The 27038-nt window shown below is 39.6% G+C and overlaps 5 protein-coding genes across 9 annotated transcripts; 3 read left to right on the top strand and 2 right to left on the bottom strand.

Annotated features, from left to right (window-relative positions):
- Positions 1-444: 444 nt before the first annotated feature.
- LOC103986274 (uncharacterized) lies at positions 445-12333 on the bottom strand. The gene is made up of 13 exons (XM_009404228.3): positions 11596-12333; positions 9320-9737; positions 8508-9159; positions 8176-8216; positions 7048-7116; positions 6027-6127; positions 3921-3999; positions 2398-2496; positions 2245-2313; positions 2090-2139; positions 1903-1984; positions 1241-1335; positions 445-1137 (listed from the first exon to the last, which is right to left on the bottom strand). The coding sequence occupies exons 1-13, from the start codon at positions 11988-11990 to the stop codon at positions 984-986; spliced, it is 2304 nt and encodes a 767-aa protein (XP_009402503.2). The 5' UTR covers positions 11991-12333; the 3' UTR covers positions 445-983.
- A 1090-nt stretch (positions 12334-13423) lies between these two features.
- On the top strand, positions 13424-14519 carry LOC103986492 (vegetative cell wall protein gp1-like). The gene has a single exon (XM_009404511.3). The coding sequence runs from the start codon at positions 13498-13500 to the stop codon at positions 14392-14394; it is 897 nt and encodes a 298-aa protein (XP_009402786.2). The 5' UTR covers positions 13424-13497; the 3' UTR covers positions 14395-14519.
- Positions 14520-15406: 887 nt separating this feature from the next.
- Positions 15407-19109, top strand: LOC103986275 (uncharacterized). Of its 5 annotated transcripts, none has more exons than XM_065151379.1 (8): positions 15407-15736; positions 16263-16620; positions 16735-16988; positions 17401-18049; positions 18122-18222; positions 18306-18377; positions 18463-18621; positions 18754-19109. In XM_065151379.1, the coding sequence occupies exons 2-8, from the start codon at positions 16320-16322 to the stop codon at positions 18910-18912; spliced, it is 1695 nt and encodes a 564-aa protein (XP_065007451.1). In that variant the 5' UTR covers positions 15407-15736; positions 16263-16319; the 3' UTR covers positions 18913-19109. The 5 variants fall into 5 exon arrangements, with proteins under 5 accessions (XP_065007451.1, XP_009402504.2, XP_018681913.2 ...); XM_009404232.3 differs by having other exon boundaries at positions 15408-15736; positions 16753-16988; XM_009404229.3 differs by having other exon boundaries at positions 16263-16988.
- Positions 19110-19259: 150 nt separating this feature from the next.
- LOC135637545 (bZIP transcription factor 53-like) lies at positions 19260-20589 on the bottom strand. Its single transcript, XM_065150120.1, has one exon. It carries the CDS (start codon positions 19982-19984, stop codon positions 19547-19549), a length of 438 nt encoding a protein of 145 aa, XP_065006192.1. The 5' UTR covers positions 19985-20589; the 3' UTR covers positions 19260-19546.
- Positions 20590-22447: 1858 nt separating this feature from the next.
- Positions 22448-26690, top strand: LOC135639090 (calreticulin-like). The gene is made up of 14 exons (XM_065152852.1): positions 22448-22606; positions 23320-23427; positions 23567-23759; positions 23869-24127; positions 24232-24288; positions 24749-24796; positions 24888-24974; positions 25059-25116; positions 25205-25272; positions 25351-25446; positions 25523-25570; positions 26182-26211; positions 26310-26387; positions 26482-26690. Exons 1-14 carry the CDS (start codon positions 22504-22506, stop codon positions 26491-26493), a joined length of 1245 nt encoding a protein of 414 aa, XP_065008924.1. The 5' UTR covers positions 22448-22503; the 3' UTR covers positions 26494-26690.
- Positions 26691-27038: the final 348 nt, after the last annotated feature.

Below are 27038 nucleotides of genomic sequence, written 5' to 3'. Positions count from 1 at the left end.
TACAAATAGTGAGATACTAATAGACTTTAATATCTTTATCCTTATATTTTCAAAAACTATATTAAAATTCATATACTTATAAAAACATAACATTTAACCTTATTTCTATTCATGTCATTGATTCTGTAAATAAAAATATCATAAGATTTATCACTAAATGACTCCGTCTCACTTCGATTTACGACTGAGCACGTACAATATTTTCGTCAATAAAATTATCGTGAAAAAAAATAAATTTAAATATTTCACTTTTATAAATATACAAATTTCAATATAACTTTAAAAAATATAAAAATTAAAATAATAAATATAACTAATTAATATTAATCGTCAGATTCCACAACTCTCATTTTTTTTCAACTCACATACATTGACCCTCTTGATATTAGCAATCTAAAACTCAAAAAGTTCATTCAAATCCAAACTTGGAGCTCAATCCGGGAATACTGCGGCAATCGAAGATATACAATAGCACAAAGAGATGCATTCTGTGTCATGTACAATACAACCAGTGGTTCCATTTGTTGTGTAAAGAACATAGCAATTACACAGTGGAGTTGCCTCTTGATAGTACAACATTTTGAAAAGGTTCATGGCAGTGTTTTTTCTCTCTGTAAAGCTGAAACATGGTGCTAGCAGCAGTTGCAGACGAGGTAAACACTCCCCCCACAGACCTTCTAGCCCAAGGCTCTCAACTCATTAGATATACTGTCATTTAGGTTTACTGCCTCGACGCCTTGAAACATTTCCTGATCTTATGACCGAATTCATGCAAGCCTTACTGACGCAATCTTCTTTTATGCAGAAGAATCTGAAATCACGGACACCGTGCAGGGCTTGATCCGAACATCATGCAGCTAGCTACATTCTTGCTGAAGGACCTGAAGCCGATTGCTAATCCCTTGACCGAACAGAATGTGCTCCTAAAGCGACAAAAGCTTCATTCCCCATTTGAGGTTGGTTCAAAAATAATGGCACATAATCTAGTCAGGCTCATTCCTATCCTGAAAGCTAGCTTTTGCAGTAGTCTGTGTGGTTTCACCGACACGCTGCATATGAGACTGGACGGCGTGTTGTCTCTGCAAATCTTTAAATCTTTCTATAAGTTCTTGGAATGTTGGTCGACATTTTGGTTCACTGTACAAGACAAAAAAACAAAAAAAAGAGAAAACGTCATGAGGGATGATTAAGGAAAGTATGGCAGTAATCATATTAAGATATAAATGGACAAGGAAAAAACCTATGCCAACAACTTTCGATTATGGATACCCATTGTGGGTTCAAATCTTTTGGGAGATCCAACCTCTGATTCATGAATCCCACAGCTGCGATGACCTGGGTACAAAAACTATTGAGGTATTTCTGAAAGGCAGTAGTAACTCAACACAGGACTAAAGGATAAACTTGTTAAAAACAGCAAAATTGTCAACCGATGTCATTTTCCAAGACAAAGTAGGTGAATGAGCCTTTTGATGCCATGATGTGAATGATAGGAACAACTATTAGTAAAGTTGGTAGATGCGACAAGAGAAGTTCGACAACACAACACAATTTGTGAGACCAAGATTAATCTTTTATCCATGCTACATTCCCAGTTTTCCACTATCAACCAGGAATATTTATTTGAATGTCATCATAACCCTGACTTTCATAAGAATAATTATTTACAATAAGAAAATGATGAAACTAATATAACGTCAAATTCATTTTGCTGGCAAAGTGGCTCAGAGATAATGGAGATATATCTCATCAAACATTTAGAGAGGCCGATAAACCATCTTGATACAGATCCACTAGAAACCATGATCATACACCACTTTCAAATATACAAAACCTAAAGCATTATCGAGAATCAACAAATGAAAACCACTATAATGTATACTTCTACAAAGCGGTAATTACCTGCATTGAATTGAAATTATCCCAAGGGATTTTCTCAGTGACAAGTTCCCACAGTATCACCCCATAGCTATACACATCTGACCTATTTTTCCATAGACCAAGAAGAAGTGCTTTTATTTCTTTAAAGAATCAAATAAAATACCAATGTAAATTATGTGGTAAAATAAAATTAGCATCTGAAACATACTTCTCATCTGATCGTTCATTTCGAAGAACTTCGGGAGCCATCCATTGTGGCTAAAAACCAGGAAACACAACATTCTCAGCATCATGAATAATCAAAATCTCAGAAGACACCATTAACCACTATGGGTTAACAAGAGAATATCAGGATATTAGTACCGTTCCCTTCCCAGATTTGGTGGTCAAATAAGTTTCGTGCTTCAAACGTGAAAGACCAAAATCTCCAACCTGTTTTCCATAAAGAAATTAGTGAAGGATAAATTGTTTCTGTTCAGGTGACGTATGAAACTGATATTTAGAAATAGATGCCACCTTGACGGTCCAATTCCTATCAACCAACAAATTTGATGACTTCAAATCACGATGGATGATAGGAGGGCTACAATGATGTAGATAATTCATTCCCCTTGCCTGTCAGAAAGTGAGAACTGTTGCAATCAACTAAGCTCATCTGAAACAATTACGACATGAAAATTTTCTACAAGAGTTTTTAAATATTTTTCTAACGGACAGAAAACTTAATTTGGGGAATCTAGTAAAAAAATATAGAAAAGGAACATGTGAGGGAGGTTTTGAATCTACAAACCAATGCAACTCTTCAACTCTATTTCAACGTTTCCTGGTAACAAATAATGGTGGTTATGCATCTGAAAATTGTTGCACCTCTTTAACTCTGCTAGGGCAATCCCTTTTACTAAATTTTGGTTAAAAAATGATATATAATTGACAGTAACAAGGGCTAAGAAGAAGTCTGGTAATTTAATATCTGTCTATTTGGTTAGAACAATTTTCTTCTAATCCTCCATCATGATAAAAGAGATTTACAGAACCTCCAGCTTGAAATATTTTGGTAGAAACAAAAGGGCTCATCTCAAAACAGTAATGAGAGATGATGAATGACTTCAACAATTCAATTTTGACATTATATTGTCTAAAATACCAGACCAGAATGATGTTAATATAAACCAATAGGACAGCCCATGTTACACCAAGAATAAAAAATATGCTAATGACACTCGATACAGGATGTTGCTAAAGAAAATTAATGTTGCCTCTTTCATCGACAAGCCTCAACAGTATTAATGATAGTTCACATCTACAAGTAAAACAAAAAACAAAAAGGAGTATGTATGTTGTGTAAATTTGCTTATGTGCTGCAGCAAGCTGAGATCCTCTTTTTCTACTCTATAGCTATATTGAGCCACATAGATCCACAAAACATTGTCTCTTGCCTTAAATAGACACTTAGAAACACCAATTGTTAAGACTCGTTCTTGACCACCAACTCCTCCTCTGTGAGGGCTATTGCTGCAACCCACCATTCTGAACCTTGCTTAACCAACTTATGAGATCAACAACACCTTCTCCAGCTCATTAGCAAAACACCACCCAACTGACACCAATCGATATTCCAGCAACATTTGGCTCCTTTTGGTACATCCTATTCACCACAATCCACCTTCAGTCTACAGGGTCCTCCAAAACATTTGGCCTAAATTACTTAACTCCTACACTATCTTGAGACATCCAACTCAAGGTGATTTACCTTCACCAAATTCTTTCTCTCATCTTAATCTATTTTTCGGAACAAATGAAAATAGTTATATGGATTTTAATGATGCATTGCTAACTCTATCTGTGTGTTGCCTATATGGTACCTTCCCATAATTTGATTCATGTAGAATCAACATTCCACCCTTTTAATGTTCATATGAATGTGTATAGTAAAGCATAATGCCTGCAATATCTTGTGAGGTTTTATGTGGATACAATTAGATTTACATGGAGATAGAAATACTAAACCTGTATATTTTGGATTGAGGAACTATACTTACAATATCGAGAGCCATGTGAATTCGCCTTCTCCAGTCTAACTTTGTTGTGTTTCTTTGCAGCAAACGGAACAGACTTCCACTGCAATTGAGATAGGATGAAAATGTAAAACTAGTTATTGAACTAAGAAAATTAAATACTGATTAATATGTTTCTTTCAAAATTATATATCTCTCCATCTAAAGTAAATGGATATCTCAAAAGACCCAAAAAACCTCTCTAAAAAATAGGACTACATAAGTCGAAGGATTCTTACAATATATACTAAACATTTCCCTATATGTAGTTATTAGATAAATTGATGACATCCTAGACATCAATCTAAGTGCAATTTAAACAAAACAATTGGTAGATAATTTACTACTATGACCTAAAGTATGCATTATAAGGTGTGTTTCACTTCAATCTTCCACCGATAGAAAAAAAAAAAAAAAAAAAAATCCTTTTTCACTCTTAGTACATCCCAAAAGAAGTGCAGTGCGAGATGAGATGTAACTGCCATCTACATAACCATACAACCAATGCATAGTTCAGGGAAAGGAAAAGGAACTAGAAATACATCAGCTGAGTCATTATTACTTACAATAAAATATTTAAATATTAACTTTTCGGGATGTCTCCATGATCGACACAAGCCATTGCCAGTCAAAATATGTCAAAAAATTGGCCTAGCCATGCCATAAAATAATTGACACCCAGATAGCTCAACAAGAACCATATACCAGCTGAAACTTCAATCTTTGTAACTAGTTGACTACAATCACACAAGAAAACAAGTGGAACAAAAGACTGTGTCATTGTGCCATGGTGATGTTTCTCCCTTGCTACCTAGATGTCCAGGGTTCAAATCACAGAAATAGTACATCTGCTTACAAGACTAAGGCTGTGTACACTAACCCTCCGCAAACTTTGTATTGACACAAACCTTGTGCTAGGGCACTCTTCTTATAAACCATTTCTTAAAAGGATAATTAGAAAAAAGAACTCATTGTGAATCCTAAATGAGAGTTAAGTTGTTGTCCCACATGCATTTAAGATGAAATTTCAGTGAAAGTCAGCTAGAAGATCATCACATAATGTGACAACCGACATGTGGGGTGATTTTGCTGTGGATTGACATACTTCAAGTGGTGCAGAAGTATCCTTGCCAAATACATGGCATTAACAAATGAATATTATTTGGACCTTTAAATGCCAAAATATCTGTCTTGTTTTGACTGGGCACTTCACAACCTAAATTGTTCTTGTTTACATTCTAGTTTTGACTAAATTCTCAGGATTAATCGGAGAATTCCTCGAATATTCACTAACTTGCTAATTAAATTTCTACTTAAGGTTATTCACATTCCTAATTATAAGGGAAATTATCTATAATGCCCACATTAGTCTTCCTTCGGAATGAGATGTTAAGTGTTATATGAGCACAAAGGTCGATGTCCTGCCACTAATAACTTAAAACACATGGTTAAAAGTTTGTCATCCAAATTACTAGGTTAGTGGGTCTAATGAGATTAGTTGTGGCAATTGGTACCAGAGGAACTTTTACAGGTCTCTCTTGTAGGCCAACATGTCTTAATATATGGATTCCTCAAGTTAGATCCCAAGATTGTATGCACTGATTGGTTCCAAATCGATGCTGGTTTCAATAAATATAAAAGGCTTGATGGTCCTACCATTGGTAACTTGGACCTGAGTATTCTGGTCTACATGACCAAGACTTGTCCTGTCCAAGTTATACGCGTGGTCTATTGAGCAAAGTAAAGTTAAAATCTTGTCTAGTCACCATTTGTTTCTGTGAGTAGCAAACCTAGAAGATTGTTGTTCCTTTTTTTTTCCAGGAAAAATGAAAACTATATTAGCTTTTAAAAAATAAAGACCTATTAAGGTCATCACAAAAAGTGGACGTAAAACAGCAACCCAATTGACTACTTGATTGCATTCCCTAAAGCAGTGAATGCAAGAAGATTATTGTTATTAATAAGCCACAATACCTTGCTAACTTTCAGACCACACCAACATGTTTAAGAAAATAGAAAAGCCAATATCCAGATGAAAATGATGCTTATATTGTTTTTATCTAACTTTACAAAAAAAAATCAAGAACCAACCGTGGAAGAAATTCTGTCACAATGCAAAGACGATGAGGAGAAGTAACTGCACCCATAAAAAGTAGTATATTTGGATGCCGTAGCCTCTTCATCAGTAGCACCTTGTAAGATAAAGCAATGTTTAGATAGTATGCAATGTGAAACATTCAATTACAAATTCACAGAAAAGCATGCCAATGAAATTGATGATACAATCTGGAAAAGGGAGACCCGTTCCCTTTACGTCAATGAAAAACATATATAAATTGTAAGCTATCAATTTAGAGAAACAAATATATCAAACCCTCTAGTGTTCTAAATTCACAAAGAGCAATGCAGGCAGAGATTTTATTGAAACCTAAAAAAAGTATAAAAAGTATATAGAAGCCAATATTCAAAGGCAGGCTAAAGCATAAGCTCTGAGAGCTTCTGCTTGGTAATCTATGCATTACATTTGCAAATTTAACTAAGCATTCACAAGTATAATCTGATTGGTAATCTATAGCAAATTTAACTAATCTAGTATTGCACTGCATTTGCATATCTCTGAGGGATTTCAACAGCACACTTTAGTTTCAGAATCTGTGATGCAAAGATAGCTTGCCAAAAGACATATGAGGTTGGCAAGCATGATAATTTGCCAAAAGATCCTAGAAAGTTGGTAGGTTAAATAAGCCCATGAATTTCTGAAAGTCAACAAAGCTATTAAATATATTGCAGGAGATTATAGAGGGAATTTAGATTATCTTTACAACTGGGGCAAGAGGGAAACCACTTAGATCTATAGGAATAGATAAGCTGTAAAACTAAATAAGAAAATCATAAATCATTGGTAAAGTATCTTCCCAGCACACACTTATTTTCAAATTTTGTTAGCTATCACCCAGTTAAATTGGTGATGCAATCATGAAAGGGGACCAAGAAGGAGATGGAACCTCCAAACAAGGTGAAGAAGGGAAGTAAAACCTAGGATACATACATATTTGAGTACATAAGAGAACAATCTTACAAGATACATATAAAAAGTTAGTATAATCACTACCTCTTGTCTAAATGAAAGTATAATGTCATCAGAATATTCCTGCTTTGAGAATACTTTAATGGCCACATCCTGCAAGAAAATAATAAATATTTTTAACTCCATAACAAGACGCACATGGCAGTTTGAACATCAAATCTATCCATGACAAGTCCACGTAATCAATTAGTGAAATATCTATTGTAAGAAACCGAAAGGTCTATCTTTAAGATTAGACAAGACAGTAGTCATGATAACTTAACCTGTACTTTTCAATGTTTCCTTATTAGGGAGAGGAGAATAATATATAACATGCAAGAGGCCCCTAAGTCAATTACTAAGTGATCTTTCATCTCTGTGAAATTTGCTGGTCGCTATTGATCCCTTCTAAATTATAAGGATATACATGCACATACGTTGCTGATTCAACTATTGTTGAAATATGATGCTGCAACATCATCCAACCATTTGCCAAAAAGAGGAACCATTAGTATCAAGCATAGGGAAAACATCAATGTCCAAAGACTCATTCTTTGGGCAGCTTAACGGGGGGCAACCAGTGAAGACCTGTGGACATGGAATACAGAAATATACATGCTAGTTCACCTTATATCGACAGTAAATTAGCACTTCCATTGCAAGCTCTATTGCATCTAGCACTAAAACCTCCAACGGGGTTCCTAACTAAAACTTTAACAGACAGGCATTTAATCTTTTAGCAATTGGTGGCATTTGATATATCCCCTTTTACCACTTTTTTGGGCCAGTATACATAACTGGCTAACTTGAGGGATCCTCGGATTAGTATATCAAAATATGCCATTCAGTGACCGCTAGAAAATTCAAGATGAATGAATTCTCTTTCACATATCTAGTACGAGTCAACCCCGTTGAAGCTAGATTAATGGTGACTTTAGCTGGTGACAATTTCATGGAACATGCTTAACTTGCCATTCTTGAGAATAAAATCATAAACAAGACTGAACTACAGCAAAGGCCATAAATATCAACATGGTTGAAAAAAGAAATACAACGAGAAGCTAAAACCAGAGAACAAGCATACAGCTAATTAGAGAATAATCATCGAAAAGCAACCGATGTGGCAAACTCCTTTCTCTGTTACACTAAATGAAAAGCACAGGAGAAACTCACCGAGCCATACCATAGAGCATGATATACAGTTCCACAAGAACCTGCGGAAGCAGAAGACAATCACAGTAAGAGACAAGCGAACAGAATTGATGACAGCAATATCCTCTTAACTATTTAGTGTTATAGGATTGATCATCCAGGAAACAACAATTAGGCAGTAGGTCCCTGAATAATGTTAATCATGGATGGTGTTAGAGAAGTTGCTTGGTGGTGGACATCCACGTACAAATGTACATGCAAAAAAATCTGATTATTGCATTAAGACATCTGACATTATTGGAAGGAATTCTGAAGCAAATACTATCATGTTATTGCGAGAAGAAGATGATTACCTTGACCTATTTGTTCTCCAATTGTAAGGTCTTCCCATAAGATCTCATAATCTAAGCAATCAGTATCCACATCTACTTTGTGAACAGCACTGCTGCCAGTGCTTCCACAGCTGCTAACGCTGCTAGTGCTATTGACATTAAGAGATGACCAGGAGCCTGAAGCTTCATTATTTCCTGTCCGATTGTTTTCAGTTGGTTGATTTTCTGTTTTTGTACCAGACTCAGATACCTTTGGATGACTGTAGTCATTTTCATGATCACCATGCAACCATGGCCAAACAAATCGATTCTTTGCATCATTACCCCCCTGCTCATGTGCTTTCCAGGGCCATAATATCCCCTTACTGGAAAATAATGCCTCTGTCTTGCTTATGATCTTGTGAATGCCTGATTTTCCTTCATCTTCGTCATTATTTACTTTTGTTGCTTTGCCAGGAGACTTTTCCTCCAGCACAGCAGAGGGCTTCCCAAAGGCACAGAGTGGTGCCTCTCCTCTAGGTGTGCTAGCTCCACTGGAAGCACCATCCTCCTTATGGTCGGATGAAATTTCATCGTGATCAGAACACTGGCTATCTCTAGTTCCAATTTCACGTTCGGTATTGTTTTCGCCTGGCTTTATTCGAGAACGGACTTTGTTTGTAACTTTAGTGGCCTGCTTATGTGATTTAAAAATCAGAAAATAGCAAACTAGAAAATAAATTAATAATAGATTGGGGAAAATCCTCTAAACTGAAGAATGCTCATAAACACTTCTATGACATATCAATTTAATGCAATCTTCTGGTTCATCAAATTGCAAACGTTACACTTACAAGGTTGGAAATTTTGGATGCAATAGCAATTTGGAGGGGTTGTTGGGGATCGGAACCACCATTACTTGTAAAACCTTTTCTTATGCGACTTGCAGTGCTGCTGACAGAGGCTTGCGACTTGGTAGGGATTGGGGGAGATGCCAAGTCCTGAAAGGACCTTGAATCACTAGAGACACAAATGATACCCACCAAGCTACCGTCATCATCATAAAAGGGGGTGTTTGTGGTGATAGCCACAAAACATTCTCCTAACTTGTTTTTCATAGGAAGCTTTCCAGTCCAGCTCTCCCCCATGGTTACACGTCGAACTATGTTACTAGCAATGTTGAAATCATGGGCATCAACAAGCAGCTCAATTGCATTCTGACCAAGAGCTTCTGATGCAGTATAACCATAGAGATTTGCCGCTGATCGGTTCCTACAAAATCAAATACGATCATATAGAAGACTCTTTGTGGATTAACCACAAAAGCTTCCTAATTTATCATATTTATAAGCCAAAAGGATCACACCCTTGTGTGTCCACCAAAATTCAAATACTTGACAGAAACAATAAGACTAACAATAATGTAAATATCATACTCGTAACTTATAAACGCCACCTGGAGAAGACTTATGCAGCACCTTTTATGATAAAGAATGACCAAAACAGGTATAGCCCCAAGGAATATGAAAACAGAAGGAAGAGATTAAATCAAATTAAGACACCAGGGCGTGTACCAGTAATCTGACATCACGAAAAAAGCAGAGGAAGTAAGAAAGAACCAATGCAGTATTGCTTACTGATGATACTTCTTTCTACATTGTCTGGATGTCACATATACAAGTAACAATTCTAAATCAATGAAAAAATATCTACAAGACATTTTAGTACTATTATGAAAATGCAAGACACCAAGGGTTTGTTTTACTTTTGTTATCTACCTAAAGGCAATCTTGAGATCAAGTTCCATCTAGATCTTCTTCACAGTTCAGCTATGTGAACTTGCTAGTCAGCAAGTAATTTTGGTTATGTCTGGACTCAATGAATTGTTTAAGAACTTACCAAATTTTTAATCACAAACTTCTCTGGTTTCCAGATGCAATGAATTTCTGATTGCTAAAGTGCATGTGAGCTCACATCTTCTACGAACACCAACTGGCTATCTATTAATTCACCTGGAAAGAATCAAGCATTCTGCTCTTAAATGTACTGTTGTAACTACTGCACACATTTCAACAAAATTAACTGCATGCCTTTATTTTATGAAATGCAGCTTCACCAGTGCAGATTGCATAAATTCAACAAGGAATGTCAATGAAATAGGTTGTGTCCACGGACTCAACCCATTCAACTGATGTACTGACGCACTAAAGAATGGGCACCTTCGAGTGCTTTTATGCAATACAAAATAAACATATTTAAAGCAGAGGGACTATCGTCAAGTTCTTCAGTTTGTCGATTTCATGAGAAGAGGCCAGGGTGAGAAAATTGTATTCCCAGAAAACAAGATTCCAGGAGTAGTGTAATTGATTCAAAGACCAGAAATGAATCTTCGGATCAGGCTTTGTTAAGATAGGTTCAGTTGATCGAAATTCAGAGAGAAAATGCAAGTTAAAAAATTAAAGAAAACTAAGAGAAGAAGAAACAGAAAAGGCAAACGTAAAACCTATATCACTGCTGACGTTTGCTGACCAGTAATTAATGTGTAAATCATAAGTAGGACACAGGCTACCACAATCATTGTACAGAGACAATAAGTTTGATCATGGTAAAGCAAGTGATCTTAAAGAAGATTACTTCGGATGACTTGACAAACACCCTTAGAAAAAATGGATGCTAATGCTTGATAACTAAGCACAGTATACCATTTGAATATTGTGCATGGTCCTTCTCACCAGAGCTTTCAGTTTGTCATATCCATTCATTGCTTTTACCATTCCAAAACCAAAACACTTGTGGATCATGAAGACGACCTTATCCAACTATAAGACATGCTTGCAGGGTTCTACTTAAGCATTCACCAAGCATCAAATTCAACATAAGCTCAACCAGAATAAGGCAATGCTCTGAACCATCAAATCACGCCCATAACCAATGTATCGAACAGCTATCATGCAACTCGGTAAGATATCATGGATCATAAGAGACTTAACTGGAGTAATCAACCGCCAGCAACACAAATAATACGAGACCTGATTGACCAAAGGATCCCAAAAGAAAACAGAACCATCTGATAATAAAGAGCAGGAAATGGTCCTTGAAGAACAGAGAAAAGCAAGCATGAGCAACTGACCAATAAATAATCCTGCCCTCGAGATCGAATATGTGGACCGACTGCCCCATAGATTGCAAAATGTTCAGGGACTGTCGCTCCGAGAGACCGATATCAGCCGCGTGATCGGCAGAGCCGGTGGCTACCCGGCTCTCCCGCTGCAGCCTCGACGAGTGTCCGAAGGAGCTTGAGCCCCTTCCCCAGGACGACGGAGCCCCATCGAGGCCTCCGCTATTCCTCCTCTGCGGCGGCGGCGCCGTCCTCTGCGGCGACACCGAGTGGGACCGACCGCGGTCCGATCGACGCGCGCCGCCCTCATCCGCGGGCATCAGCCTCGACATCTCCAGCTTCAGGCGGGCTTGCCCCGCCTCCAGCTCCTGGATCTTCTTCAGCAGCTCTTCTGCTGGGGTTTCCATGCCCCCTCCCGCAAAGGCGGCTCCTTTTCGCTTCGCAAGGGGAAAAGAACCAGCAACGGTGGCAGCGATGGGAAGAGGAGGAGGCGGAGAGGGTTCGTCAGCTGCCTCTTGAATCCTCGAGCGGTGGAGAGTGGGTACTCTGCCTCAAAGATGGCTCCTTTTTTGGATCAAAGATGCCTCCTTTTTCTCTCTGTTTGGCCCCCTTTGCCTCTGCTTTCTCCCTGTGATCTCTATCCCCCTGTGGGCCTCTCCCTGCCTTTCTTTAACCAAAACTCTTCCTATATCCTATGAGTTTGCCGCTGTTGCAAGTGGGTGAGTAGCTCCAAAGCCACAATTTTTCCCCTCGAAAGAACCCCCAAAAAACCAAGAGCTTTTACATTTGCATGTTTGACTCTCCTCGTCACTCCAAATTACCAGCCTCGTCGACCCCTTTCTCTGCTTCTTCATCTGCTTGTGCCGCCTTTGGAATTCACTGTGCAGAAAAAGTCGTGACATGCTACCTCAAAAACACACAAAGAAATCAGTGGTTGGCCATCAAATTGCAAGTTGAGGTATTGGATAATGGGAAGTTTCATGTCAAGGGCCAGACAAGACTGTGATGTAATTGATGTTACACTCAATACACAGTTTCGAGTTGGGGAAGTCATTCCTTATTTAAAGAGAAAACAAAGCATGTTGTGAGATGAACAAAATTGTTTATTAAAATGCATTATCACGAAAAATAAACATTGTCCAAACGGAAAATGAGCAAATATAAAATATATTTTTTATATTATTTTTAAATTTATTATATGATATATATATATATATAATAGAATCGAAATCGGATCTCAAACCGTTCGGATGTGGTTCGATTAACTTCGAACCGATATCGTTAGATCCAAGGTTCGCAATACTGTATCGTACCGGAGTTTCGACCTGGGCTCGGTACCGGTACGGTACGGTATACCGCTCGGTACACCCAGGTGTACCGAACGATATATTCAGGCGTGCCGAGCACTATAGCAGTGCTACACTGCTACAGTATCGGAACGGTAACATATGGTCCGCGTACCGGAAGTCTAACGGACCGGTACTGCAAACCATGGTTAGATCCGGAATTAGAATCATATCTACTGGCGCACATTAATGCATATTGTTTGTCTCTTTTTGAATTTTTTTTTTCTTTTATTTTTATCTCACAATATAAAGTAAAAGAAAAAGAGTATTTAATTATGGAAAATTGGTTACTAAAATTCTTAATTTGTGATGCTCGTAATTTGGTGAATTTTTCCTGTCCATTCGTTGATCCAAACAAAGAAAAGCCTAACTAAGAGCGGGAGAGGAGGGAGGAGTCCATTTCAAGGTTCTGTTATTTAACCTACGGCTACAATTCACGGGCCAACGCTATTTATATGGGAAGCAAGAAGGCATCTCTCGGAAGCTGTCCACAACCTAACAGCCCATACCACCCCTTCTCCGGTTCTTCCTCCGCCACCTTCTGGCCTCCGTTCTCGCCACTGTCACCATGAGGCCGGAAACCCATCATCTCCTCCTTGTCGCCCTCTTTTCGTGCGTGCTCGTCCCCGCGACGGCTGTCTGCGTCCCTCGCAATTCCTCCAACTCGATCTATCATGCCACGACCTCGCCGCCGGCCTTCGTCGTAAATTACGGTTCGTCCTCCCGGCCGTCGCCGACGCCAGCTAGTTATCAGCCTTCCTTGTCCCCACCGCCATCGCCGCTTTCGCCAGCCAAATATGTGCCCTCCTCGTCCCCGCCACCGCCGACGCCAGTCAGTTATCAGCCGCCCACCTCGTCCCCGCCACCGCCGACGCCAGTCAGTTATCAGCCGCCCACCTCGTCCCCGCCGCCGCCAGTCAGGTATCAGCGCATCTCATCCCAGCCGACGCCAGCCGGTTCTCTGGGCTCCACGTCCCCCTCGGGCTACTCCTCGCCGTCCACCCAGCTCCCCATCCGCGACGCCGTCAGCGCGTTGTGCAGCAAGACCGACTACCCCGACGTGTGCAGCTCGACGATCCAGTCTTTCCCGGCCCTAGTCGGGCCCGTCGACGCCGCCGTGATGCTGAAGCTGCACATGAAGGCGTGCCGGGAGAAGGCGCAGATCGCGCAGTCCCAGGTGTCCGCGCTCGTCAGCCACCCCGGGGCGAGCTCCAAGTTGGCGAGCAGCCTCCAGGTGTGCAGCGACATGTACGACGATGTGTTCGACAGCCTCGACACCGCCGCGGACGCGATGGCGTCTCACGACAAGGGCACGCTGGACAGCATGCTCAGCGGCCTCATCTCCGACTTCTCGACGTGCGAGGACGCGTTCACGGAGGATTCCATAACCTCACCGATGGCGGCCGTCGACGACCGACTCACCAAGTTGGCTAGCAATTGCCTGGCCTTCTCTTCTTTGCTCTGAACATGTCGACCTCATCAAACCTACTTCCTCCTCCTCGATTAATCTGGTTATCGCTTCCTTGTATACGGAGACATGGGGGAAACCTCGGAGTTTGAACCAACAAGATGAAGCTTTTCTTCTGATCATTCTGCGTTCACCAACAGTGTTCATGGCCAAATTGCTGGCTTCTTGTTTCTTGCTTCCTCGTTCCAGCGAGGAACTCGGCTGCCTCCTCAACGCCACATGTTGCGTTACAGAAACATCAGATCTAATGCCTCATACATCGGTGATAATGATCGTCAATCTCTCTGTCTCTCTCTCTCTCTCTCTACGCTGTGATGTATATGTAGACCTGTCTTCCGCCCTGAATATTTTCAGGGTGACGTGGGCTTCTCCGATACTCCAATTCAGTTCATATAGACCACCTGTCTTCCGCCCTGAAAATTTTCAGGGTCACGTGGACCTGTCATCGGATGACACGTAGGACAACAAGGCTCGGTAGGTGGCCACGTTAAGCTAAAGAATCAAATCAATTATTTTTTTTGTCTAAATCAAAAATCGAAAATTAAAAATAATGGTTATTTTATCACAAAAAAACTCTAATAAATTGATCATATATGTTATTAAAAAATCTTAATTTTTATAACTAATTATCATAATTTAAAAAAAAAATACTAGTCATCTTCAAATCATAGCCTAATGATTCTAAGATGATTAATATAAAAAATTATGTAATCAAATCATTTTAGTAAAAGACTGAGAATATTTTCGTCTCAGTTGGAAAAAAAAATCCTCAGGTAAAAATGAATATTCATTCGATAAAAAGATAATATTATAGGTTTTCTGATAAAATACTAAAAAATAACATAAGAATATTATTTTTGAGTAATATATAAATTGAAAGGCAGAGATTCCCCGTTTCTATCTACTCACGTGAAATCCACCGTTCGTGCTGCCATGTGATGCGACAGGAAGCTCCTCCTGCTTTCCAGGTCACCTGCTCTACGAGCTTTGCACAGAGAGAATCCCAAGCTCCAACATAGCACTAAACTCTACCATAGAGAGAGAGAGAGAGACGGAGCAAAGAAGACAGCATATATGGCGGAAACAACACATCAGCAGCAGCAGCGTCATGCCTGTATCGACCCAAAAGTCCGGGTTTTGGGGAAGAGGGGAACCCGGGCAAAGGCGTCGTCCGACGCCGTCTCCTCTATTTCGGAGAACCCAACCCTAACCCTATCTCTTCTCCACGATCGTCCCTTCTTGCTCCCATCCTCGCTCTGCTTCTTCCCTGTACCCTCCTGCTCGTCTTCCTCTGCGGTGCGGCGGATTTGGATTTATAGTTTCTGCTTTCGCCTCGGAGGCAAGGGACTCTCTTTCTCTCTGTTTCTATAGATTGAGGTCCTTGTGTTGTATTCCGTGTGTGTGGGTCGGGTTACTGAAAGATGGTTCGTCTTGGGTTTGATTCGTGTCGCCTGGGGTTTCCTTCGGTTCCTGTGGGAAATTTGCGTCCGGGCGCTTTCCCTTCGTGTTTGGTGTTGCAATGTGCTACACGAACTGTTGTTCTATTGCTCGATCTCTGGGTTTGATGGTCTTGGCAACAAAGTTCATCGACTTGGTATGCCATTGTCTTGCGTGCAATCGGTTTGCTTATGCTTGGTTTTGATCTTGATCAACATGTAATTTTAGCTTCTGAGCACTGCTCATGTCCTTTCTTTCGTGTCTCTGGGTATTAGCCCTTTCATTGGTGTTGTGGATTATCGATTTTGTTGCTTGCGGATCCCTTGGCTTCTTATGACTTCTTTAGCGCTTGCAAAGCTACTCCTTTATGCAGGAATTGTTTTCGCAACTGATATAGCTCTGCTTTTTGATGTACTGCTGACATCCAGATAGGAAGAAGGAAGGGAGTGTGAGATACTTTGATCCTCTAAGGTGCGTTCTTTCTAATGGAGGGATTTGGTTGTCCTAGATTCATTGGATTAGATACTGTGGTGAAGAAGCGGAGAAGTGCACGGCGTCCACGGCCAAATGCCCAGTTGACTTTTGACGCTTGTAATATATCACCTCTACTCTCTGCTCCATCGTTAAGCAATTCAAGAAATTTCTCAACTGATGATGATGGAGGCAGTGACACCTTCTTCCGAAGGAAAGAAGTTTATCTCAATGGTCCTTCTCCGAGAAGTTTAGCTATCAATTTAGCACCTTCAAGGAAGGTCACAAAAGATGACAAGGCACTTCAGGAATTAGGTGGGTACTCTGGTGGTGGTACCTCGAGAGGTGGCCATCTTTTGGATTTGAAATATTGCGGCGAGGGTATCCTTGCCCCAGCTAAGTGGAAAAGCACTCACAAAGTTAATGAAGCAATTGTGATGCAATCAGGTTCCCCGGATACTGGTCTGGAAAAGAGAGGGGAGGACTGTGGTATGGATCATCTAGGAGAAGCTTATCACATAACATCTGAGAGCAAGCTGAGAAAGGTGAAGCTCAAAGTTGGCGGAGTCACACGCACAATACATGCAAAGTCTGATCTGCAGTCAAGCAGTGATAAATCTTCTCTTGCAAAAACCCTGCAGTTTCTAGAGGCCCCTCGGCACCGTCTAAAACTTAATTCACAGGTACTATGCAGTTGAAAATGCAAAATTATGGTACCAAGTGAAATGTGTAGTTCCAAGTATGACCTTGCCCACAATTTAACTTTTAGTTCATGTTTTCAAGGTAAAAAAAATCATGTTTTAAAATTTATGGTGATCTCTTAGTGGATTTCTTTGTCTGACTAATCTATCATCAAGTTCACGATTCTTAATCAGACAAGATTGTGATACCATGAGGTATCCCGTCGATAAATAAGATGCTCAGAAGTATCTTTGTAGTGATGGGTTGAATCAGCTTCTTTTGGTTGCTCTGATGTTTAAAGCCTCTATGCATATTATAATTATCATGGTTTGAGTAGATTTGTTATCCTTTCCTATTTACATAGAGAACAAATTGGAGAGATTTCAATATTTAATTTCTTTGTTCTTGTTGCAGAATGTTTTTTATGGTCATTCTCCGATAGAAAAAGGGAATAACGTTCAAGGAGATCCATGGATGGATTCTAGTGTGCTAAACTTTCCTAATGGGACAAAGGATGATTTTAGCAATAAAGCAGTTCAAGCAGGCTTATCTGGAAAGAAAGCAGAGCCTTCTTCCGAGCCTACTCGTAAAAGCAAGAGGGTACCCAAGCGGCGGGTTTTTGATGATGTTGAGGGAGATTATGATATTCGTCACATTGAGAAACTTAGGGCTTCTAAGGTTGCTGCAGATCATGTTGCTGAGCTTGATGATAGTGGTGAGAATGGTTTCAAGCGGCCCAACATGTCCAAAATGTCTAGAAGTAGAAATGCAGCATATGAAGTAGATGATGAATATGTTTTGTCTCGATCAAGCAAGGAGAAGAGAAAGAAGTTGAAACAGGGAAGGGAATCTTATGATGTGGATTATGTTGAAGAGGAAGAACTTGGTTCTGATGTTGCACCTGATGCCAAGCGAAAGAAACAGAATGCAACTCTTGAGTTAGCTGCCGATGTTAGAACGGAATGTCTTACTACCCGTCAACGGGCACTTCAATCTGGAAAAGCTGGCAACGGTGAGAGTTTGATAGAGTTCCCCAACGGATTACCCCCTGCACCTTCGAGAAGTAAAGCTCTAAACTCTAGATCACATTGTTGTAGAGAATTAATTGCAATTTAATAGAATTTGTAATTGTCAGAACAAAAGGAGAAGCTCTCAGAAGTTGAGATACAAGCAAAGAAAGCGGAGGCTGCTCAGAGACGGAAAATGCAAGTAGAGAAGCAAACTAGAGAATCTGAGGTTTGTGTATATAAATCATTAATATGTTGTTATCTAGTTTGGCGGTCCTTTCAATTAGTAAATCAAAGTTTTAATTTACATAGGCAGCAGCGATAAGGAAAATATTAGGACAAGACAAGAAGGAAGAAAAGAAGCAGAAAGAGCTCGAGGAAAAGGTATTGATGTCATTTTTGTTGATGCTGTAGATCTGTCGGAAGGTCTTTCAACCCCTTCCCTCACTGAGTATGTTGTATTGAGCAGGCAAAGGCTGCCAAATCTATAACATTGCAACCCAGCACCGTACGTTGGGTGACCGGTCCAACCGGCACGATTGTTACTTTTGCTGATGATGTAGGCCTTCCAAGTTTATTCGGATCTAAGCCATCCAGGTGCAATTGTATTCTCTCATGCAAATCTCTCGTAGGTGGCAGTTGATGCTTGCTTGTCACATGTTCAATTTTCATCTTGTTATCCGCTTTTCACTTATAACTGATGCCCTTACGCGTTCCTTGCCCGATTGTTTCTAACATTTTCCGGGTTGGTCTGGATCAGTTACCCTCCTCCACGAGAGAAATGCGCCGGTCCATCATGTACAAATGCATACAAGTACCGAGATTCCAAGACCAAGCTTCCATTGTGCAGTCTGCAGTGTTACAGAGCTATCCAAGAAAGGGCATAAGACTATCACATCTCTCCAACTCCTGTAGGTAGGAAATGAAACCTCAGTAGTAGTTTTACCCATGGAAAAGTCTCTTTCTTTTTTGACCTTTTAATCACTGACTGACTCAGATGTGTCAGATGCTTATTGTAATATAACTTCTCATTCAAATGAGTCAAGAGGCTGTAGATGTAACCACACTCTTATTCATGAAATGAAAAGGTATTTCCATTTTGTGGTTATTGTAAAAGGTTCTTATGTCGTTCCGATCTTTTTCCATCTTCATCTTGTTTTGTGCTTTACGATGTGTTCTTCCCACTCGGGGAATATCGTTATACCGATTGGTCGTTATATTGATGAAAAAATTTTATTTATTCTAATACCATTAGTTATATTGACGAAAAATATAACACGTGATAGTCTTATTTATTCTAATATCGTCAGTTGTATTGACGAAAAATATAATACATGAAATCACGTATTGAATCCGTACATCGGTACAAAAGTGGTGGGATGATACCACTTCGATCACTGCCACAGCTTGAAGCTTCACCACTGCGATAACTGCTACAGCTGAAGCTTTCATTACAAATGGTATCGACACACGTCAAGAATGTCAACGTACTCAAGTCAACGGAGACATGTTTCACATGACATATGAAGCAACGGATACATCCACGTAACAGCTCAGGGCTGAAACACGTCCGCCGCGGCGGCCATGACGGGCAAGGCGGGGCCGGGAGGCTGCCACGGCTTGAGAAGTGGGTCCGGAATCTCCGGCACGTCCATGGCCACCCCACTGAGCTCCTCCACGAGGCGGAGCACCGAGCTCAGAGACCGCAACCGCTCCGTCAGCTCCGCCACCCGGACCCTCAGCATGTCGTTCTCCGTCTCCAGCCGCAGCTGGTGCTGGGTCAGCTCGTCCACCTGCATCACGATCCGCCCCTTCTCCTTGCTCAGCTGGGCCACCTGGTTCGTCAGGTCCTCCAGTTGCCGCTGCTTCCTCATCCGCGACCTCCTCGCCGACTCCCGGTTCGACAGCTTCCGCCTCTGCTTCCTCTCCTCTGCCGTGAGCCTCGCGTCTCCGTCGGACCACGAACCTTGGAGGCTCCGGACAGGCGACATCCCACCGATCTCCTTGGACGAACAAGGAACCGGCTTCGGTGACGATTCAGCTGCCAAGATGCCTCCTTTATCTCGAACCGAGCGGACCAAGATCAGAATTTGGTTCAGGAGAAGACATAAAACCAGTAGAGGAACACCACGGAAAAGGATTGCAGGAAGCAGACTCGGTGGCGACGAGCGGTGGCGTTCATAAAGGTCAGATCATGGCCTTTAATGGAATTCGATCTGACACCATTGATACCATGAACAGGCTCCTCCGGTGCAAATCAGGCGATAGATGGATACAAACCCGGAGAGGGGATCTCCGCAACAGCGACAGTGCCGAATCTGAGCCGACAATGCCTCGCGGAACGCGTAACTCCACCGAAAAGAAGAGATCTTGGAACAGGGAGGGACGCCCGCGAACCAAAGGAGAAGCCGAGATTGGATTCGCAAACAGGGATTTGCTTCCCGGACTCCAGAACCAGAACAAAGACTCTTTACCACTATAACGAGGATCGAACGACAGCAAATACTTGGCTTTGCTTTTGGATTTTGTCCCCTCTGCCTCGTGAAATCGGTTGTTTTATAGGAGGAGAAGGGGTTGTCTTGGGAACAAAAATTGGATTTTTAATCCTTTTTTGGGATGAGGAACCATTGACGATCGGGTTCGACTGAGTACGGAGAGGACAATTTGCTGACTTTAAGATGATGTCTAAAGAGTTCAATTGACACAAGTCTTTCCTTTAACAGTACATGTTGATTTGAAATATAGAACTCATTTAGATGCATTGATATTGATAGTTTATTATCTTAAGATTCTTTCATCGAATTATAATAAATACTAATTCGTTATATTTTTCTTCTTAGAATTGCTCGTAAAACACATGAATATAAGCTGCTTCAAATATTCAACGTAAAACATGAAGCGTGCAAGGAATTGGTCGGTCGATGTTTTGTGCAACCACAATGAATGGTGCCACGTGTCGCATCATCCGGATATTTTTTAGCGTGAGAGTGAGCTAATTAGCTACTTCTTCGGGACGCGGTCACTTTCGATGACTTCTAATTGCAATTTGTAGGCCCAATGCCTCTCTCTCTCTCCTCTCTCTCTCTTTCTATATTTCACTTTCAATTTCATTTGTCAATTTATCAATAGTCTCTCTCATCTATTTTTCATATTTGTGTTCCTTATGACATCATTATTTCCTTTTTTATCAATCATTTTTTTACATTATATTTGGCTAATTCGAGAAATTTTATTCAGTACAAATTATAAGAAAATATATTTTTTAATATTTTTTTAAAAAAATTATTTTCTATTTATTTCTTCTTATCGGACAGTCTAATTCTCGTATACATACATACATACATACATAAATATATAAATAAAAAGTAATGAAAGTGTTAGAAGATGATTTATTGTTAAACAATTTAATCATTCATTAATGATTGTTATATAATAAAAAAATTACATTAGTTACTAGGGGTATTTAGATGGAATTAGAAAAAAGTTGAATGGAATGTTTGATTAATGGATTTGAACCGAAACAAATTGATTTTAACTTAAATAATATCAATCCTATTGAATTGGACGTCATAAGCCCTTAATCAATTAAAACTGATTAATCATGTGAACTCAATTTTATAAATTTTATCATATTATTAAATTAAACTAAGATTATGATTCGGCTCAATTGAATTGGATTAATTTATCTATATATATATATATATATTATTTAAAATTATAAATTAATTAACGGATTAATTAAACCGAATTAACTGATTTTGAATCAGTTCGATTAAATATATCAAAATTAATTTCGGTTTAAATTATCTTAATTTAATTGAATAGAATTAAACAAAATTCCATCCGAATTGGTTTGAAGACCCTCTCATTCACACCCACAACAATACTCGAACAAGAGACGTGCGATAAAGCACGAATGCTACAGACATCACACCAAAATAAATTTCTGCGTGCTTCTCAAAGCAATCAATCGCGATCATGATTTGATCTCCCGTTGGAACTTTCCAGAATCTCTAAAAGTAATGAAAATCTCCAATAAATCCTCCAAAACGCATTCTTATCTCAACCTTTCACCTTCCAAATTTATTTGTGTCCTGCCCAAAATACCCTTCAATTTCGTCGTAAATTTGTGTGTTGCTCTCGAAGGACACCTGCAAATGCCATATAAGGGAAAATTTAATTGGCTGCGATGTAAATATGCTAAAGTTGGTGGACAACTACGTTTCCACGTTTTCCCCAATTAGTCCTCGGATTTCAAATCGTTCGAAACGAAGCAGCCCAACCACTCTCGGTGTTCTCCGTGGCAGGCCTAACACGTCGATTTGCATGCGTGGCGACACGCCATTGGCCAGAATCCCTTCCGGAGAGCATAGTTGGTACACTGCAGCGTGCGGTAAGGATACCGACAAGTTGTTGTACTCGATTTTTTTCCTCTATTTATCTTATAACCTCTGATCGGTCGTTCCGATCTGAAGATTAGAAGCTCCGTAGGAACGAGAGAGAGTTCGAAATGGCGATCCGGAGGAGGCCTCCTCTCTCTTTGGCCCTCGCGGTGCTGCTCGCCGTCGCATCCATCGCCTCCGCCGAGGTCTACTTCGAGGAGCGGTTCGGAGGTATGCGCACCGATCTCACTTCAGATCTGTTCTCTGGTCTGGTCTTTCTACAGTTGATAACGATCCGCATTTTGATTTCTTGTCGTATGTTCGTTTACTTTGATGCGATCTCTCCATTTACCGATCTGTAATGGTTCGCGTCGATCCGGCGAACGAGAGCACGTCTGGATTTTCGACCATTTTCCTCGTACATGTTTTGGTTCATGAAATTAAATGTTGGGTTTACCTATGATTGATTGATGCATTATCTGTGATGCGTCATTCGAAGCGGAGTTGATGGAGCCTTTACGTTAGCTTTTCCCGATGTTGTATCTTTCTCCTGGATTTTGATGCTGCAATGGTTCTTTTTGTTGATTTGTACTATTTTCCCCGCTTTTGTAAAATAAAGGGTTTTAGATGGTACTGTTTACATACCGGTTTTGCATGAAGGTCATTATCGTCGTTAATTTGCTGACAATGTTTGCCATTTATGTGTTCGCATTAAATCTTTCATGTCATGTCATGTGACCGACCGGTCAGATTGCATTACGGCAACTTTTTTGAATTATTAATGCTGGCTGTCTTTACTTATTTTATGTAGAACAGCAGGATTTGGAATAAAATTAGGTTTATGTTTATGAGAAATAAGCATACAACGATCACAAAGGGATAAAATGATGGATGTTCGCAATGTTTGATTGGCTAATTTCTACAAATATCTTTTGTATTTATAGATGGATGGGAGAATCGATGGGTCAAATCCGATTGGAAGAAGGAGGAGAATATGGCAGGCGACTGGAACCATACCTCTGGTAAATGGACTGGCGATTCTGAAGACAAAGGTATTTCTCTACAGATAATAATTATCATTATATGATCCTTGTCGCAGATTTGTTGTCCGATGCTTAATTCTATTGTAAGAAAATCATAATCCTTTGTTGCAGCAGTTAGCTCGCGGCTAATGATTTTTTTTATCTGCAGGCATCCAAACTGCTGAGGACTACAGGTTCTATGCCATTTCGGCCGAGTTTCCTGAGTTCAGCAACAAGGAGAAGACAGTAGTTCTGCAATTTTCAGTTAAACATGAACAGAAACTTGACTGCGGAGGTGGCTACATTAAGCTGCTCAGTGGTGACATTGATCAGAAGAAATTTGGTGGAGATACCCCCTATAGGTACGCAGTACCTTTTTTGATGGCCTCTGTGTAGTAATTGACATTGGACCCTTCTTACCTCTTTTCCTTGTTGGTAGTCCAACTTAAAGTCTGCTTTTGGAAATTGCAGTATTATGTTTGGGCCTGATATCTGTGGGTACAGCACCAAAAAGGTTCATGCTATCTTCTCACGTGACGGAAAGAACCACTTGATCAAGAAAGATGTTTCATGTGAGACTGACCAGCTAACTCATGTTTACACTTTCATTATTCGCCCTGATGCCACATACAGCATCCTAGTTGATAACAATGAGAAGCAAACTGGTAGCTTATATAGTGACTGGGATATTCTTCCTCCAAAGCAAATTAAGGATCCTGATGCCAAGAAGGTAATGCATCCTGTGATAGCAAATCATTATCCATTTTGGATTTTTTGGATTTTGTGATTTGATTGCATAATAGAGCTATTCGATCTGATTGTGCTGTGTAACAGCCTGAAGATTGGGATGACAAGGAGTACATCCCTGACCCTGAGGACAAGAAACCAGAGGTAATTTCAGTTGACCATCAGTTGAAATGTTTTTTCTTTGTGATTTCATTTTGTTTGGGCAATGATGATGCAGCATAGTACCACAGTTTGTTTTTTCGTAATTCTTTATTGTATGGGAGATAACTATGTGTTGTTTATTTTGTTTTTCACTTGTTGCTCAATGGAGCCGTTGAATAGCTTCGCACTTTGCTGTTGAATAGCTTGCAAAAAAGTTAGTAAATATCTTTTCTTTTTATTACCTTTCCATACGTATGATTTTTTCTTCTGAAGTGCCTAATTTTTTTCAAATGATCAACCATAAGTGTATATTTGGCAAGCAATGCATGTTGTCATCTCAACTTATGTAAGGACAGTGTAAGATGTTGCTTTTGTTGCATGCAAGCTAAGTCAATCATGATATTCCACCATTGTGCTTTTTGTTAGATTTGATGTTAAGCTGACTTTACCGTTATTGATCAAGGGGTATGATGACATTCCCAAGGAGATTCCTGATCCTGATGCTAAAAAGGTACATCTTTTAGTGCTTTTAGGAAGTTTTAATTTTGGCTCTTGTACTCTCACTACTTGCCAGTGCATAAATAGTATACGCATTTTTACAGCCAGAGGATTGGGATGATGAAGAAGATGGTGAATGGACATCTCCAACCATTCCGAACCCTGAATACAAGGGACCCTGGAAACAGAAGGTCTTTAGAGTATACTTTTTCAAAGCATGATATGCATTAGATGATGAGCAAAAAATATAAGTATTTACTTTTGTTTCTGTATAGAAAATCAAGAATCCTAATTACAAAGGGAAGTGGAAGGCACCAATGATCGACAATCCGGGTACGATGCATACGATCTTTTACTATCTGGACTTGATTATTCTCTACCTAATCATTCAGTTGGAGTTACAACTTCAGTTTACCCACAGATTTCAAGGATGATCCATACATCTATGTTTACCCCAATTTGAGATATGTAGGCATTGAGCTATGGCAGGTAGATCTATTCTTTGACTCACTTGGGTTTAGTTTTTATATTCCTAGTTTATGACTAAAGCTTTTGAAAACATTTCAGGTCAAATCTGGGTCTCTGTTTGACAACATTTTGGTTTGTGATGACCCTGAGTATGCCAAGAAATTTGCTGAAGAAACATGGGCCAAGCTTAAGGATGTAGGTCTTTCAAAATTTTAGATGATGAGATCTTGTAGGATTGTGACTGCTAAATTCAGTTTGTTTGCTCTTGCAGGCCGAAAAGGCTGCATTTGATGAGGCTGAGAAAAAGAAGTTAGAAGAGGTATGCTGGCATTTCGGAAAACTGATGAGAATCTCAGCTTATATAATTAATTGAAGAAAAATTGCCTTTCTATTAGTTTCTTGATATAGATTGCTGAAACAATTAATTTTGTTTTCTTATGTTATTTGTGTTAGTTATACAGGTTGTGTTGTTTTTATAAGTTGTCACTGCAGGGACCTATTTTGTTTTGTGATGTAATTTTGTCTGTAACTAATTCTTGATTGCTCTTTTCCACAAACTAATTTGGTTTCAATCATTAATAACCTAATAAGCTATATGTGTGTGTGTGTGTTCTCATATGTGCTCTTTTTCACAATATAAACTGATGCCACATATGGGCATCAGTATATATATATACACATGCATGCTTTTCCCATTTTATCCACAATATATGTGCATATTGAGCAGTTTATATTGATCTTAAGTCATAAGCCATTTCATCTCAATTGAAACTCTTTTCTAGCTGATGTTCTTGTCTAAGTTGGCTTTCACATGTTGTTTTCTCACTGGAAACTCATTTTCTATCTGCTAAGCTAGCTTTCGCATTAAGTTATTAAATTTTATTTGTACAATATCTTTCTAAAGAAATTATGTTCATTATCTTGTGACAGGAAACCAAGAATGACGAATCAGACGGAGATGTAAGCTCCTAAATGATAATACTTAAATGGGGGTTTTTAGATCTTTTGTTCCTTCTGTTCCAATGTATCATTTGACTTGCTTTTCATTTTCTGGACAGGAAGAAGATGCTGATGATGCAGAAGATGCAGATTCAAAGTCTGATTCAGACACCGAGGAAGACAAGGAGACTTCTCATGTAAGATTTTCTTTGATCTTTCTTAATTTTCATTCAACACCTATTGTTGCAGCTGTATAGTTATCTGTGTTAATAAATTCTCCTTGTGTTTCAGGATGAGCTTTAGATGAAAGCTGCCAGCGTCTGCTACAACTTTCATGAGCTTTAGTTTTTTAGACAATTTTATTTCTCTAGAAAACCATCTCTTGGAGAGAACACATCATGTTTTCTTTCTCTAGCTATATTTGTGTCACCAAACCTGAACTTTTAGAGATGTTCTTGATCCAGTAGAGTAAAACATGAATTAACAACTGGTTTATGTTCCCTAATGTTTTAAATGTGACTTGATGGAAGATGGAGAGGTTATGAATATTGTTGTAGCTTTCAAGCACTGCTGGAGCAGTCGCTCCTCTTCATGTGCTTTGGCAGCTTGATTCCAATGCCGTCTCCCTCGATTATTTTATCTGAGTGAACCATGAATTTTTTTTTCTTATAGTTATACTATGTTTTTCAAAATGGATGTCTTTCCCCTGCAGAATGACAGTAAGCGCTCTCTTAGCATTTTTTTTTTTTTTGTTCTTTCATGTGAATCTTTAACTGTAAAGTCAATACTCTGCAAAGTCTCGTGTGAATCTTTTTAACTGTAAAGTCATACAGACTCTACGGAGTCCG

The sequence above is a fragment of the Musa acuminata genome, chromosome BXJ3-5 (assembly GCF_036884655.1).
Source record: "Musa acuminata AAA Group cultivar baxijiao chromosome BXJ3-5, Cavendish_Baxijiao_AAA, whole genome shotgun sequence".
Taxonomy (NCBI): Eukaryota; Viridiplantae; Streptophyta; class Magnoliopsida; order Zingiberales; family Musaceae; genus Musa; species Musa acuminata.
Note: the sequence above shows the minus strand (reverse complement) of the source record. Positions and strands in the feature narration are given on the sequence as shown.

Coding starts and splice junctions, on each gene's coding strand:
- LOC103986274 (XM_009404228.3), bottom strand. CDS start 11,990: ATGGAAACCCCAGCAGAAGAGCTGCTGAAGAAGATCCAGGAGCTGGAG. Junction 9,738..11,595: donor GAGGGCAGGATTATTTATTG/GTCAGTTGCTCA, acceptor TTGATTTTGTAG/GAACCGATCAGCGGCAAATC. Junction 1,138..1,240: donor ATCGAAAGTTGTTGGCATAG/GTTTTTTCCTTG, acceptor TGTCTTGTACAG/TGAACCAAAATGTCGACCAA.
- LOC103986492 (XM_009404511.3), top strand. CDS start 13,498: ATGAGGCCGGAAACCCATCATCTCCTCCTTGTCGCCCTCTTTTCGTGC.
- LOC103986275 (XM_009404229.3), top strand. CDS start 16,320: ATGGAGGGATTTGGTTGTCCTAGATTCATTGGATTAGATACTGTGGTG. Junction 18,050..18,121: donor ACCCCCTGCACCTTCGAGAA/GTAAAGCTCTAA, acceptor TGTAATTGTCAG/AACAAAAGGAGAAGCTCTCA. Junction 18,622..18,753: donor TTCTCTCATGCAAATCTCTC/GTAGGTGGCAGT, acceptor GGTCTGGATCAG/TTACCCTCCTCCACGAGAGA.
- LOC135637545 (XM_065150120.1), bottom strand. CDS start 19,984: ATGTCGCCTGTCCGGAGCCTCCAAGGTTCGTGGTCCGACGGAGACGCG.
- LOC135639090 (XM_065152852.1), top strand. CDS start 22,504: ATGGCGATCCGGAGGAGGCCTCCTCTCTCTTTGGCCCTCGCGGTGCTG. Junction 24,797..24,887: donor CTGATCCTGATGCTAAAAAG/GTACATCTTTTA, acceptor GCATTTTTACAG/CCAGAGGATTGGGATGATGA. Junction 24,975..25,058: donor AGGGACCCTGGAAACAGAAG/GTCTTTAGAGTA, acceptor GTTTCTGTATAG/AAAATCAAGAATCCTAATTA.